This window comes from Bufo gargarizans, chromosome 2, assembly GCF_014858855.1.
Source record: "Bufo gargarizans isolate SCDJY-AF-19 chromosome 2, ASM1485885v1, whole genome shotgun sequence".
NCBI lineage: Eukaryota > Metazoa > Chordata > Amphibia > Anura > Bufonidae > Bufo > Bufo gargarizans.
Genome location: NC_058081.1, coordinates 218,356,828 through 218,371,690, shown reverse-complemented (window position 1 = coordinate 218,371,690; position 14,863 = coordinate 218,356,828). Strand labels below are relative to the sequence as shown.

At 43.8% G+C, this 14,863-nt stretch overlaps 1 protein-coding gene across 1 annotated transcript in view; it reads right to left on the bottom strand.

The window, feature by feature from the left end:
• NET1 (neuroepithelial cell transforming 1) overlaps nt 1-14,863 on the bottom strand; it is a 49,191-nt gene that overhangs the window by 16,318 nt on the left and 18,010 nt on the right. Inside the window, exons 2-3 of the mRNA XM_044280003.1 lie at nt 13,087-13,153; nt 6,762-6,821 (exon numbers count right to left, since the gene is read on the bottom strand). Of these exons, the coding sequence (XP_044135938.1) occupies nt 6,762-6,821; nt 13,087-13,153 (127 nt within the window). The remainder of the gene's footprint in view (nt 1-6,761; nt 6,822-13,086; nt 13,154-14,863) is intronic.

Here is a 14,863-nt window from a genome sequence, read left to right as displayed (position 1 = left end):
TCCAGGACCCAAACTTGACCCCGAACGTCACTATTATTTTCCGTTATAACATGGTAAATAGCAGCATTCTTTTTTTTTTTTAAATCAGATAATTTTTATTTGGAATTTTTTGAAAATTACAAAAATACAAAGAAATTGGCCTGCACATTATACATGCATCAGTTGATAATAATAGTATAGTATTACATGATCGGCAAAGAGTCACTTCCATGAGTATGTAATATGGCAACAGGCATATCATGAGATGCACCTAAGATCAAGTAATCTAGTTACACAGTATACCATGTACAAACCACCTTTCCATCCATTGTAATTAATGAACAAAAGATCAACCCTCCCTGCCCAACTATAACCCAATCCCCCCCCCCCCCCCCCCTTACCCGAGCGATGGAACGGATCCGAACTCCAACATCAGCTATTTTATTAATGTATCTTAATCATAGCCTTTGGTGTACTTCTATCTGTTTAATATTCTTCTTGACACCCATCCTGTAGTAAGGAGGAATCGAGCAACTATAGACCAGTGAGTCTGACATCAATAGTAGGCAAATTAATGGAAACCCTATTAAAGGATAGGATTGTGGAACATCTAAAATCCCATGGATTGCAAGATGAAAAACAGCATGGGTTTACTTCAGGGAGATCATGTCAAACAAATCTTATAGATTTTTTTGACTGGGTGACTAAAATAATAGACGGTGGAGGTGCAGTAGACATCGCATATCTAGATTTTAGTAAGGCTTTTGACACTGTCCCACATAGAAGACTTATCAATAAACTGCAGTCATTGAGCATGGACTCCCATATTGTTGAGTGGATTAGGCAGTGGCTGAGTGACAGACAACAGAGGGTTGTAGTCAATGGAGAACATTCAAAACAAGGTCATGTTACCAGTGGGATTCCACAGGGATCTGTACTGGGACCAATTTTGTTTAATATCTTCATAAGTGATATTGCAAAAGGCCTCGATGGTAAGGTTTGTCTTTTTGCTGATGACACAAAGATATGTAACAGGGTTGATGTTCCTGGAGGGAAACGCCAAATGGAAAAGGATTTAGGAAAACTAGAAGAATGGTCAGAACTCTGGCAACTGAAATTTAATGTGGATAAGTGCAAGATAATGCACCTGGGGCGTAAAAACCCAAGGGCAGAATATAGAATATTTGACACAGTCCTGACCTCAGTATCTGAGGAAAGGGATTTAGGAGTAATTATTTCAGAAGACTTAAAGGTGGGAAGACAATGTAATAAAGCAGCACGAAATGCCAGCAGAATGCTTGGATGTATAGGGAGAGGTATAAGCAGTAGAAAGAGTGAAGTGCTTATGCCGCTGTACAGATCACTGGTGAGACCTCACTTGGAGTATTGTGCGCAGTACTGGAGGCCATATCTCCAGAAGGATATACAGGTCCTTCTCAAATAATTAGCATATTGTGATAAAGTTCATTATTTTCTGTAATGTACTGATAAACATTAGACTTTCATATATTTTAGATTCATTACACACCAACTGAAGTAGTTCAAGCCTTTTATTGTTTTAATATTGATGATTTTGGCATACAGCTCATAAATACCCAAATTTCCTATCTAAAAAAATTAGCATATTTCATCTGACCAATAAAAGAAAAGTGTTTTTAATACAAAAAAAGTCAACCTTCAAATAATTATGTTCAGTTATGCACTCAATACTTGGTCGGGAATCCTTTTGCAGAAATGACTGCTTCAATGCGGCGTGGCATGGAGGCAATCAGCCTGTGGCACTGCTGAGGTGTTATGGAGGCCCAGGATGCTTCGATAGCGGCCCTAAGCTCATCCAGAGTGTTGGGTCTTGCGTCTCTCAACTTTCTCTTCCCAATATCCCACAGATTCTCTATGGGGTTCAGGTCAGGAGAGTTGGCAGGCCAATAGAGCACAGTGATACCATGGTCAGTAAACCATTTACCAGTGGTTTTGGCACTATGAGCAGGTGCCAGGTCGTGCTGAAAAATGAAATCTTCATCTCCATAAAGCTTTTCAGCAGATGGAAGCATGAAGTGCTCCAAAATCTCCTGATAGCTAGCTGCATTGACCCTGCCCTTGATAAAACACAGTGGACCAACACCAGCAGCTGACATGGCACCCCAGACCATCACTGACTGTGGGTACTTGACACTGGACTTCAGGCATTTTGGCATTTCCCTCTCCCCAGTCTTCCTCCAGACTCTGGCACCTTGATTTCCGAATGACATGCAAAATTTGCTTTCATCCGAAAAAAGTACTTTGGACCACTGAGCAACAGTCCAGTGCTGCTTCTCTGTAGCCCAGGTCAGGCGCTTCTGCCGCTGTTTCTGGTTCAAAAGTGGCTTGACCTGGGGTATGCGGCACCTGTAGCCCATTTCCTGCACACGCCTGTGGATGTTTCTACTCCAAACTCAGTCCACTGCTTCCGCAGGTCCCCCAAGGTCTGGAATCGGTCCTTCTCCACAATCTTCTTCAGGGTCCGGTCACCTCTTCTCGTTGTGCAGCGTTTTCTGCCACACTTTTTCCTTCCCACAGACTTCCCACTGAGGTGCCTTGATACAGCACTCTGGGAACAGCCTATTCGTTCAGAAATTTCTTTCTGTGTCTTACCCTCTTGCTTGAGGGTGTCAATGATGGCCTTCTGGACAGCAGTCAGGTCGGCAGTCTTACCCATGATTGCGGTTTTGAGTAATGAACCAGGCTGGGAGTTTTTAAAAGCCTCAGGAATCTTTTGCAGGTGTTTAGAGTTAATTAGTTGATTTAGATGATTAGGTTAATAGCTCGTTTAGAGAACCTTTTCATGATATGCTAATTTTTTTAGATAGGAATTTTGGGTTTTCATGAGCTGTATGCCAAAATCATCAATATTAAAACAATAAAAGGCTTGAACTACTTCAGTTGGTGTGTAATGAATCTAAAATATATGAAAGTCTAATGTTTATCAGTACATTACAGAAAATAATGAACTTTATCACAATATGCTAATTTTTTGAGAAGGACCTGTAGATACTCTAGAGAGAGTTCAGAGAAGAGCTACTAAACTAGTACATGGATTGCAGGATAAAACTTACCAGGAAAGGTTAAAAGACCTTAATATGTATAGCTTGGAAGAAAGAAGAGACAGAGGGGATATGATAGAAACTTTTAAATACATAAAGGGAATCAACTCGGTAAAGGAGGAGAGCATATTTAAAAGAAGAAAAACTACCACAAGAGGACACAGTTTTAAATTAGAGGGGCAAAGGTTTAAAAGTAATATCAGGAAGTATTACTTTACTGAGAGAGTAGTGGATGCATGGAATAGCCTTCCTGCAGAAGTGGTAGCGGCAAATACAGTGAAGGAGTTTAAGCATGCATGGGATAGGCATAAGGCTATCCTTCATATAAGATAGGGCCAGGGACTATTCATAGGATTCAGATATATTGGGCAGACTAGATGGGCCAAATGGTTCTTATCTGCCGACACATTCTATGTTTCTATGTAACGCTAATCACTTTCATACATCATACGTCTATAGCTGATTAAGCTGAAGAACAAAAGAAATCAGGGACTGTGCCTCTACCATCTCATATTTCAACGAAGATGAGAGGCTAATCCGGACACTGTATCCGAAATTTCTGCCACTTATCCCATATTTTGGTAAATTTCATTACACATTGCCTTTTAACATATACACCTTTTTCTAGGCGTATTATATCTGACATCCTACTAAGGAATTCTCCCCTAGATGGTGGTTGAGGTCTAAGCCAGAATCTGGCTATCAATTTCCTAGCCTGGAATAACAGACGCTGCACTCCCAAACGGTGATGGCGATTTTTGAGGTCTAATATTCCTACTATACATGTTCTCGGACCAGGCGGAACCGTGATATTAAATGCGTCTTTTATTAAGGCCAGAACTGAGAATCAGAAATTCCGGAGCTCCGCACAATCCCAGAACATGTGCATTAAGGTAGCAGGGCTCAAGCCACATCTAGGATAGCAGCATTCTTAAGGCCCCTTTCACACGGGCGAGATTTCCGCGCGGGTGCGATGCGCGAGTTGAACGCATTGCACCCGCACTGAATCCTGACCCATTCATTTCTATGGGGCTGTTCACATGAGCGGTGATTTTCACGCATCACTTATGCGTTGCGTGAAAATCGCAGCATGTTCTATATTCAGCGTTTTTCACGTAACGCAGGCCCCATAGAAATGAATGGGGTTGCGTGAAAATCGCAAGCATCCGCAAGCAAGTGCGGATGCGGTGCGATTTCCACGCATGGGTTCTAGGTGACAGTCTATTCACTGAATTTTTTTCCCTTATAACATGGTTATAAGGGAAAATAATAGCATTCTGAATACAGAATGCTTAGTATAATAGTGCTGGGAGGGTTAAAAAAAATAAAAAAAGTTAACTCACCTTATCCCCATGATCGCCTAGTTCCCGGTCGGTCTGTTCTTTAGCTGTGACTAAAGGACCTTTGGTGATGTCAGATCACATGCTCCATCACCATGGTGATGGACCATGTGATTGGAGCATGTGATCTGACATCACCAAAGGTCATTCAGCCCACAGCTAAAGAACAGACCGGGATCTACACGATCATGGGGATAAGGTGAGTTAACGTTTTTATTTTTTTTAACCCTTCCAGCGCTATTATACTAAGCATTCTGTATTCAGAATGCTATTATTTTCCCTTATAACCATGTTATAAGGGAAAATAATACAATCTTCAGAACATCAATCCCAAGCCCGAACTTCTGTGAAGAAGTTCGGGTTTGGGTACCAAACATGCGCGATTTTTCTCACGCGAGTGCAAAACGCATTACAATGTTTTGCACTCGCGCGGAAAAATCGCGGGTGTTTCCGCAACGCACCCGCACATTTTTCCGCAACGCCCGTGTGAAACCAGCCTAAGACAGAATACAAAAGTATATGGCAATTTAGGGGTAAAAAAAATAAAATAAAAATCACCTTATGCACTTGATCGCGCTGCCGCAGTGTTTACCTTCTTTCAGCAGGACCTGCTAGGATGTCACGGCGCCCACCACGTGCGGCAGCATGATCAAGTGGACAAGGCGAGTTGGTTGTTTGTTTTTTACCCCTAAATTGCCACACTCTTTCATTCTGTCTTAAGAATGGTATTATTTTCCGCTATAACCATGTTATAACGGAAAATAATAAAATGACCTGAACACCGAAGCCGGACTTCAGTGAAAAAGTCCCGGTTCGGGTCCGGGTACCCAAACTCGCAAAGTTTGGGTCTGCTCATCCCTAGTGATGGTCCACCCCGAGGATAGGACATCATTACCTGATCGGAGGGGGGCAGCAATAACCAGCCCCATTAACTACATAATGGACAGATCTGTGCATTTCCGATGCAGACTACTGCAGAGCAGCTGATCAGCCAGGGTGACAGACCAGCTCCAATAATTATCATGATGGTCTATTCTGAGGACGTTCCATCACTTGTAAAGGTTTGGACAATCTCGTTAAAAGGGTGCCTGTCAGCAGATTTGTACCTATGACACTGGCTGACCTGTTACATGTGCACTTGGCAGCTGAAGGCATCTGTGTTGGTCCCATGTTCATATGTGCCCGCATTGCTGAAAACATGATGTTTTACTATATGCAAATGAGCCTCTAGGAGCAACGTGGGCATCGCTGTAGAACCTAGACCTGTGATAACTAACCTCTGGCTGTTCTCAGAACTCCACAGAAATGAATGAAGCATGCTGGGAGTTTTCACCACAGCTGGAGTGCCGGAGGTTAGCCACGACTGACCTAGACGCTCTGCTCTCTCTGCAACCTCTCTACTTTGATTGAAAGGTCCAGGTGCGATCATGTTTACACTGCCTGGTCAATCAAAATCAGTTGCGGGGAGAGCTGAGCCTCTAAGTGTAAGGGCAAAAACCCCATTTCTCCAAGGGTCTCATTTGCATATATTAGGAATTCATGTTTTTCAGCAGTGCTGGCACATATGAACATGGGACCAACACAGATGCCTCGAGCTGCCAAGGGCACATGTAACAGGTCAGCCAGTGTCATAGGTACAAATCTGCTGACAGATGCCCTTTAAGGCCTCTTTCACATGAACAATAAGGATTGGCTCCGGATGCGCTCAAGAAAACTTGCACCATTTTGCAAGCAAGTTCAGTCAGTTTTGTCTGCGATTGCGTTCAGTTTTTTCCACGCGGGTGCAATGTGTTTCGATGTGTTTTTCACACGCATGATAAAAAAAGAAATCTCTTAGAAACCATCATTGAAAAACGAATTGCATCGGGACTTGCTTCCGGATGCAATGCGTTTTTCACTGAAGCCCCATTTACGTCTATAGGGCCAGGGCTCCATGAAAAACGCAGCATGTTCTATATTCTGCGTTTTCTGCAACACAGAACTGATGCCTGAAAGAAAATAAATAAATAAAAATAAATTGGTACACAGACCCATTGAAATGAATGGGTCAGGATTCCGTGCGGGCGTTCATGTCATGCATTGCACCCGAGCAACTTGCTCGTGTGAAAGAGGCCTAAGGCTCAGCAATCATCCGTGACTACAGTTTAGCTGTACTGACTTGATGGCTGGACAAAAGCTAGTAGGAACAGTGAATAGAAAGACGGTCCTGGTGACTGTCACTTCTAATTCACAGCAGCAAGACAATGTTTCTACGAGAAATGCACCATTAATACTTTCTAATGAAGTCTGGATTCTGACCAAGCTCTTTGGCCATTCGAGGCAATTCAATAGTTTTGTACATTTGTCTGTTACTTCTTGTTACCTTTAGATCAAAGCTGCAAAGGCTGAAGGAGTCTTCGTCCTTTTCTTTTCGTTTCCTCTTCTGAAAGTACAAAAATAAAATGAATATTAGACATTATCTGTGGTCATAGGCGATGGATTTAGCAGATCCTGAAATGTCTATGTCACCACACGGCACTGTTTGCGTTTAACATGTGGCTATCTGTAGGATGGGCCTACACTTTTAAAGTTTAGGAGAACCCTACTAAATAGGATAAAGGATAGCTTACTGACCCTGAGAACAGGGGTTGTGATGGAGGGGCATGTTCTGGAGATAGAGTACATCGCTTGGCTATTTCTTTTTTTAAATCAGATATTTTTTATTTAACATATTTAGAAATTTGTACAAACAGTAGGGACTTATGCATTCCGGGTATCATTGTAACATGACATTAAAATGACACCGATAACCGAGTACCAGAACCCCCCACCCCCTAGAAAAGAGACATTCCCGCCATTTTTAACATAACACCTTGCCTTAAATACCATTGCATATCCTCCGGGAGCATATCCATCATGTGCATGAGCCTCCAATGTTCACTCCCAGTTACTCGGTTAGGGCACATCCACTATACTCCATAACAACCCGTCCAGTCTTTGACATACCGAGCTCCCTCACATATGCGACTATCCAGGGACTCAGACTACCCCCACCACCACATGGGGAGTGAGGAGGATTTGGCCCTGGCAGAGAACCACCTATCGCACAGTGCTGTAAATTTAGCTTCACACTTCCTCTTTACATACACACCTATTCCAAGGCGACGTATATCGTCCATTCTATTAAGGAACTCCATTACAGAGGGAGGCTGTGGACGAATACAGTGTCGGGCTATCAGTTTCCGGGCCTGGAATAATAGGCGCTGCACACCAAGGCGTATATTATGATCTGTAATTTCTACCATTCCCAAAACGCAGGCTCTAGGAGTGGCGGTACCACAACCGGGTATGCATTCTTAATACTTTTCAGCACTCCTGCCCAGAAGCTTGAGAACATAGGTAATATAGACGCAGGACCCCATCCACACCGCGGGCAAGAGGCATTCACTCCTACCCCAATGTTAAACAGGAATGATGGGGTCCTGTATACTCAGTGGACCAATGACTCAAATGACTCCTCATCCTTCTGTAGTTGATACAAGAATACCACTTCCTTCTCTTCCCATGGGGAGAACCCTTCCAGTCGGAATATTTCAGGTAATTGAGGGTTTCCCCACAACGGAGTAACCTGGGTGAAACCATTTAAGGACAGCAGATCTCGTCATTTGTGCCAAACCTTAGGCTACTTTCACACTTGCGGCAGAGTGATACGGCAAGCAGTTCCGTCGCCGGATCTGCCTGCCGAATCCGGCAATCTGCATGCAAACGGACAGCAATTGTAGATGTATCCGAAGTCATAGAGAAACGGATCAGTTATACATGTCTCATATTTTTACGGAAGGACGGATACGGCATTGCGGTATTTTTAATGCCGGATCCGGCACTAATACATTTCAATGTAAATTAATGCCGGATTTGGCAATCCGGCAACTGATCCGGAATTTTAAACAAAGATAATACTGCAGCAAGCTGCGGTATTTCCTCTGTACAAAACGCCATTCAGTGACTGAACTGAAGACATCCTGATGCATCCAGAACAGATTGCTCTCCATTTACAATGCATGGGGATATGCCTGATCAGTTCTTTTCCAGTATAGAGCCGCTAGGACGGAACTCAATACTGGAAAAGAGTTATTCTGCAGTTGTGTTTGTTTGTTTTTGTTTTTTTTATTTCGTTTTGTGCCAGACATCCATATTTATTTATTTTTTGCCCCTTCTTCACAAAATGAATGTATCAGTGAGAATAAAAATTTTTTCGAAATAGAGATAGAGATATTCATACTTTCCTGTTTACAAATGCATGGCCTGCAAAAAAATAAAAAATAAATGAAAAATGAATGGAGTGAAAAAAGTCAAAATGTGTGAAAAAAAAAAGCTTAAAGGGGTTATTTGCTGATTTGCTGTGGATAAGGGCTTTTTTAGGTGTGCATACACATTAGAGGTGTAGGGGGTGTTCCAACTCTCCCCCAACAGCACATGTTTGGGAAAAGAAGCATTGGGCACATCTGGGTTATTCTCCTCTTCCTACTTAAAAAAAAAAACATGCATGTATAATTAGTCGGGAAGGAGGAATAACTTTTGCCCAAACGAGCATTCAGCAGCTGTTTAACATGTATAGCCTAGGGTTGTACTGAAATATCGATACTTTTATGCCTGGTTCAGATTGGCTCTTTTTTCAATACTAAGCTGCACTATTGCGCAGCTTAGTAGAAATTCCCATTAGAGAACATGGTGCACCCTTTCCCCAGCGCACGCCATGCTCTCATCAGTGGCCGCATGTGGCAGTAGAGCCAGGGAAAGCGTGCAGCAGCAGAGAGGGCTGCGGGGCAGAGCGCTGGGAGGACAGAGTTCGCCTGTTGTGAATTCAGGTAGTAATTTTGCTGACAATATTAGGGAAGTAAAATGTCAGAACATTGGACTGGAGTGTCCTGGTGTGGCCACCAGAGCAGCAGCAGTGACGTCCCTCAGTCTGGCTGGTTTGTATTTCTTCTGACCCTTGTGGAAATGCCCTGGTCAATGGTGCTCCACAGGACTGTTAGTGGAACAAGCAGACTTGTTCGCATCCGCATTTCCACGCCAATGTCATCTTTGGAATCATTTGCACCACTGTATGAAGAGTATATCTGCCAAGCTTTCACCACATGAGGACTGGGAGAGCACCAAGAACCAGTTCAGTGTTCATACTATCTGATATATGGGCTTGTGCAGTTCTCATAGTTACCAGGCCAGAATGTATGGTTGTGGCATCCTGGTGTAATGAGGGCTAGCCGTTTACTGTACATTGGACTAGAGGGTATTATATAGGCGTGGTGAATGTTTGCATACATTATACAAGCTTTTAACTGGTAGTTGAATGGGTGCCATTGTTTTACCAGCAGCCACAACCATTTAGGCGAGTGTGTGGAACATGTAGGCTGCTGCGGTACGGTTATATCCTCAGTCACTTGTATTCTGGCTTGTCGGGTGCGGAGTGTACATTAGGGAACTATACAAGTAGGGTAGTGCTTTTATACAACATTACCATTAGAATTCTCCCAGCATAGTAACGTTACGGCAGAGACTATGTTATGTAGATCTCCAATATGGCGGTATTAATGGGTTTCACAGGGAAAAGCGAAAGACGAGTGTGTGTTGGCTACTCCCATATGTATTCTAGCCAACTGTGACCTTGGAGAGAGAAAGAGGTCTAGGAGGGCTGAACTAGACAGTAGAAAAAAAGCCTCATGGCTGTGCTAGACATAAACACATCTGCAGATGCAGTCATGGGGAGGAAAATGCCGCTCCACAACATCTGGATTTGGTCGGGACATTTAAAGAGAATAAAGTGAATGGCCCCTGACGGCTGCCGTCTAGGACGAGGCTTTCAGCAATGGCGCACAGCTGTTTGCCATTATGACACACGGAAAGAAAATCCTTCAGAGGCCAGAACCACGTATGAACAAGGTGTTAACCCCTTAACTGCCAACCCTGTCTTAGCATTAAGGCCCACTGTTTTTTCTTCTGCTTTTGCATTGCTGCATTCTCAGAACCACATAACTTGTTTAACTTTTATGGGGGAAGAATGTAAAAAAATATAATAATAATAATAATAAAAAAAAAAAAATTCTCCTTTTTGCATTTAAAATTTTGTGCCATTCATTGCATAGCATAGCTAATTGTGTTACTTTTACTCTACTGGTCGGTACAATGATGTACCGTATTTTTCGCCGTATAAGACGCACTTTTATCCCCCCAAAAGTGGGGGGGAAATAGCAGTGCGTCTTATACGGCGAATGCAGCTTATTTTGCGATTTGCGAATTTTCGTGCGAATTTCCACGCGAATTTTTGCGCGATTTTTTTTGCGCAAATTTTTTGCGGAGTACTTACAACTACAAACGCTCGCCGAGAGGAGGGAGGAGGCAGGCTGGGAGGACGGGCGCTGGCAGTTTGTGAGTCATGCGTCACGCGCCTGCGCCGCCCACTTTATGAATGAAGCAGGCGGCGTGGGCGCATGACGTATGACTCACGCTGCCAGCGCCTGTCCTCCCGGCCTGCCTCCTGCCTCCTCCCTCCTCTCGGCGAGCGCTTGTAGTTGTAAGTACTCCGCTCATTATGCGATTATGCACATAACTATTTACAATTAGACATACGATTATACAGTGAGCGGGGCCCGTGTAGTAGAATAGTCACTGCACGGGTCCGCTGTCATTATAAAGCCAGATGCCGGCCCCCAGCCCTGTATTGAGGGTCATTCACTGCAGGGACACTTATGGAGGGGATCTGTGGATGACACATAGCATAAGATGCTATATATGTGTCATCCACAGATCCCCCCCATAACTGTCATACACAGAGACCCCAATAAGAGCCACCCCCAGATCCCCCATAAGTGTCACCCACAGATCCCCCCATAACAGTGTCCGTCAGCCACAGATCCCCAGTAATAGTGCCATCCACAGACCACAATTAGTTCAAAACCCACCAAAAGCACACCTTTTGGTTCAAAATATTTTTTTTCTTATTTTCCTCCTCAAAAACCTAGGTGCGTCTTATAGGCCGGTGCGTCTTATACGGCGAAAAATACGGTAGATGTATTTAATTTTTTTTTTAAGTTTTACTACTTTTGAACATTAACGGGTTTCTGTCATCAAAAAAATTGTTATGTCAGCTGGCTGACATTAACACATTGCTAATGTCAGCAGAACATAACTATGACATATCTCCCTGCCTTCCGCCGTCCTTCACTGCGCCTAATACTAAAATGGACGGCGCAGGCGCAGGACTTGCGGGACACGGAGGAGACCGAGCATGTCAATCACCTTTACAAGGGCGTGCCAAACGGTGAGAGGACGGAGCCTCTAGGTGCTGCAGCAACGACCCACCTAGAGGCTCATTAGCATATTATAAAAGTCATTATTTAGCACGAACGGCGGCAGGGGGTTATAAGTCATACAGTTATTCTGCTGACATTAGAACATCGCTAATGTCAGCTAGCTACATAACGATTTTTTTGAGGACAGAAACCCTTTAAGAACACATATCATGGGAACAAATTGGCTGCATTACAAGAGCCAGAACAATTGTATTCTTTGTCAATATAACCATAAGAGGACTTGTATTTTTATTTATTTATTAACAGAACCATTTTGAGGTACATATTTAATTGATTAACATTTCTTAACTTTTTCCGCTAATGTAGCAGGCCAAGATGTAGTAAACATTTGGCACCATTTTTGGATACGTGGGACTTATTAATGCATATATGTGTGTGTGATCTACCACCACTTTTACAAAATGAAACCCATTTGTGGAAAAAAATAAATAAAAATAACATTTATTTTTATGATATCATTTTTAGGGGGGCACTAGGGGACAACACAACCGTTTGATCACTTTTATATACTCAGTATACCAAAGCATTACTGTCTGTCAGTGTCAGGGTGTATTCACATGACTATTTTCAAATTTATTCATTTCCATGGAGCTGCAGAAAATGTGGACAGCATGTGGATGCCGAAAAGTACAGAAGGTCCGGAGGCAACGCAGTGTAATTACAACTGGTCATCCCCTTCACTTGAGATGAGGAGCCGTGTAATCTTGAAGATAAAGGCCTCCTTATCAAACAGCTGATCAGCGGGGGTGCCTAGAGTCGGACCCTCACCAATTTGATATTAATGACCTATCCTGAGGTTAGGTCATCAATACGTTACCGCTGCACAACCCCTTGAAAGCCTAACATGACATGACGGACACTGATGACATCAATGTCACAGATGGGCAAAGCCCTTTAAAGGGTATCTGTCAGCAGATTTGTATCTATGAAACTGGAAGACCTGTTACATGGGCACTTGGCAGCTGAAGCCATCTGCGTTGGTCCCATGTTCATATGTGCCCGCATTGCTGAGAAAAATTATGTTTTAATATATGCAAATGAGCCTCTAAGAGCAATGGCGGTGTTACCGTTATTCCTAGAGGCTAATTTGCATATAATAAAACAGCATCTTTCTCAGCAATGCGGACACATATGAACATGGGACCAACACAGATGCCTTCAGCTGCCAAGTGCACATGTAACAGGTCCTTTAAGGGGTGAAATCTGTGCACATCTTATGAAGCGACTGCAACTGCACTGTTCAATGGAAAAGTAAAAGATCACAAGACAAAAATCACATGCATACACATGTCTCTCTACACCCACACAACATGTTCATGGGCAGCCAGTACTAACCAGTGTAAAATCCCATGGTGTGCTTGGAGTCAGAAAGGTGAAGGAGCTCCCTCTTCTGAGAGAATGTCTGGGGAAAAGCAAAAAAGAAACTTTAGTTCAGTAAAGCAATAAATAACGCCATGACTTCATCACTGAACAAAATTTCGCAATCTTCCACTTGAAACCTCATTTCTGGGTGGACTATGTGTTTCCCAACTTCCGGCATTACTCATGAGTGACCCAGTATTTAGTGTCAGTGCAGAAAATGGCACTTCTGTGGAAACTCCAGGTGAACCCACACATGGCAGATTTACTGCAGAAGTTTTTTTGAATCTGAAAGTGGCCTGCAGAAATCCACGTGCATGTAGCAGCAACAACCCCAATTCGCATTTATGTATTGAATGGAATAACTAGTCTCAGAAATTGTGAACATTCCCCAAAAGTTAGGACTTCCATGCATGAGCTGAAGTCCACTGGAGGCATCAGTTTAGCATCTCTGCTGATGTTCTAACAGTTATCACTTATATGACTGCTGGAAACAGCCAGGCGCGGTCCCATAAGCAGTGAATGAAGCATTGGTCACACAAATGCATTACTGTTCTAGTGACCCAGGACTTGAATGGTGCGTGTCCCAGCAGTCACGCATTCATCACATCTCCTGTGGACAGGTGACAAAGGTTTGTGGGCTAAGTCCTTAAGGGATTTCCAAGATTTTTGAAGTGATGAGCTATTATTTGGATAGATGATCAGTATCTGATCAGTGGGGGTATGGCACTGGGAATCCCGTTTGGGAAGGCACCAGCACTCACAGTTGCGTTGTTGTGGCCGCCTTGCAGCTTTCCCTAGGCCAGTGGTGGTGGACCTATGGCACATGTGCCAGAGGGGGCACTCAGTACCCTCTCTGAGTCGTATGTAGGGTTGCCACCTGTGCACTATTAAAAGGGACCCCGTGGCCACTGTCACCAATGAAGATAATACTGAGGGGGGGGCGCCGCCAATGATTACACCAATGAGTGCACAGCGCCACTAATGATTACACAGAGGACGCACTGCGCCACCAATTAGTATAATTAACCCATTAATACAAACGGAGGTGGCGGGTGCCAGCTCTATCACACAGCCGGCACCTAGCCTCAATGACAGAACACAGCAATCCACTTCAACCTCTCAGGTGCCGCACCCGAGTGGTTAATTGATGGAGTTCACGGGATCGCCATGTCCTGTCATTGAGGCCAGGTGCTGGCTGTGTGATAGAGCTGGCACCTGCCACCTCCACTTGTATTTATGGGTTAATTATATTCATTGGTGGCGCACTGGCCATAGCCCCACCCCTCACTGGTCTCCTCACTGGTGGCCAGCGGCATTCACGTCACATTGGGGAGGAAGGAACTCCATCCTTCTACACTGTGCCAGCTGGTGGGCGTTCTGATGTGTAATGTGCGCCCGACTTTTAAATGCCAGTCAGCTCTGTTAAGTGTGACTGCCCCTATTACGTCACTAGACCGCGGTAATTAAACAGCGATATTTCCATTTCTTAAAACCGCCGTATATCATTGATACAGTTATATTGCCCAGCCCTAGATGAGTTTGCACAAGAATAGTGGGAAGTGGACATTAACAATTCCTTGGCCTATAATGGGGTCCACTAATGGAAGAAAAGTGTATGGCGCTGTGCTTGGTAACAGGGTTTTCCGAGACTTTAATACTGATGAACCATCCTGAGCTGTTTGAAAAGGCACCGGTGCTCCTGTGAGTGCCGCAGCCTTTCCAGCTTTTCCTATGGCGAGCAACGACACTT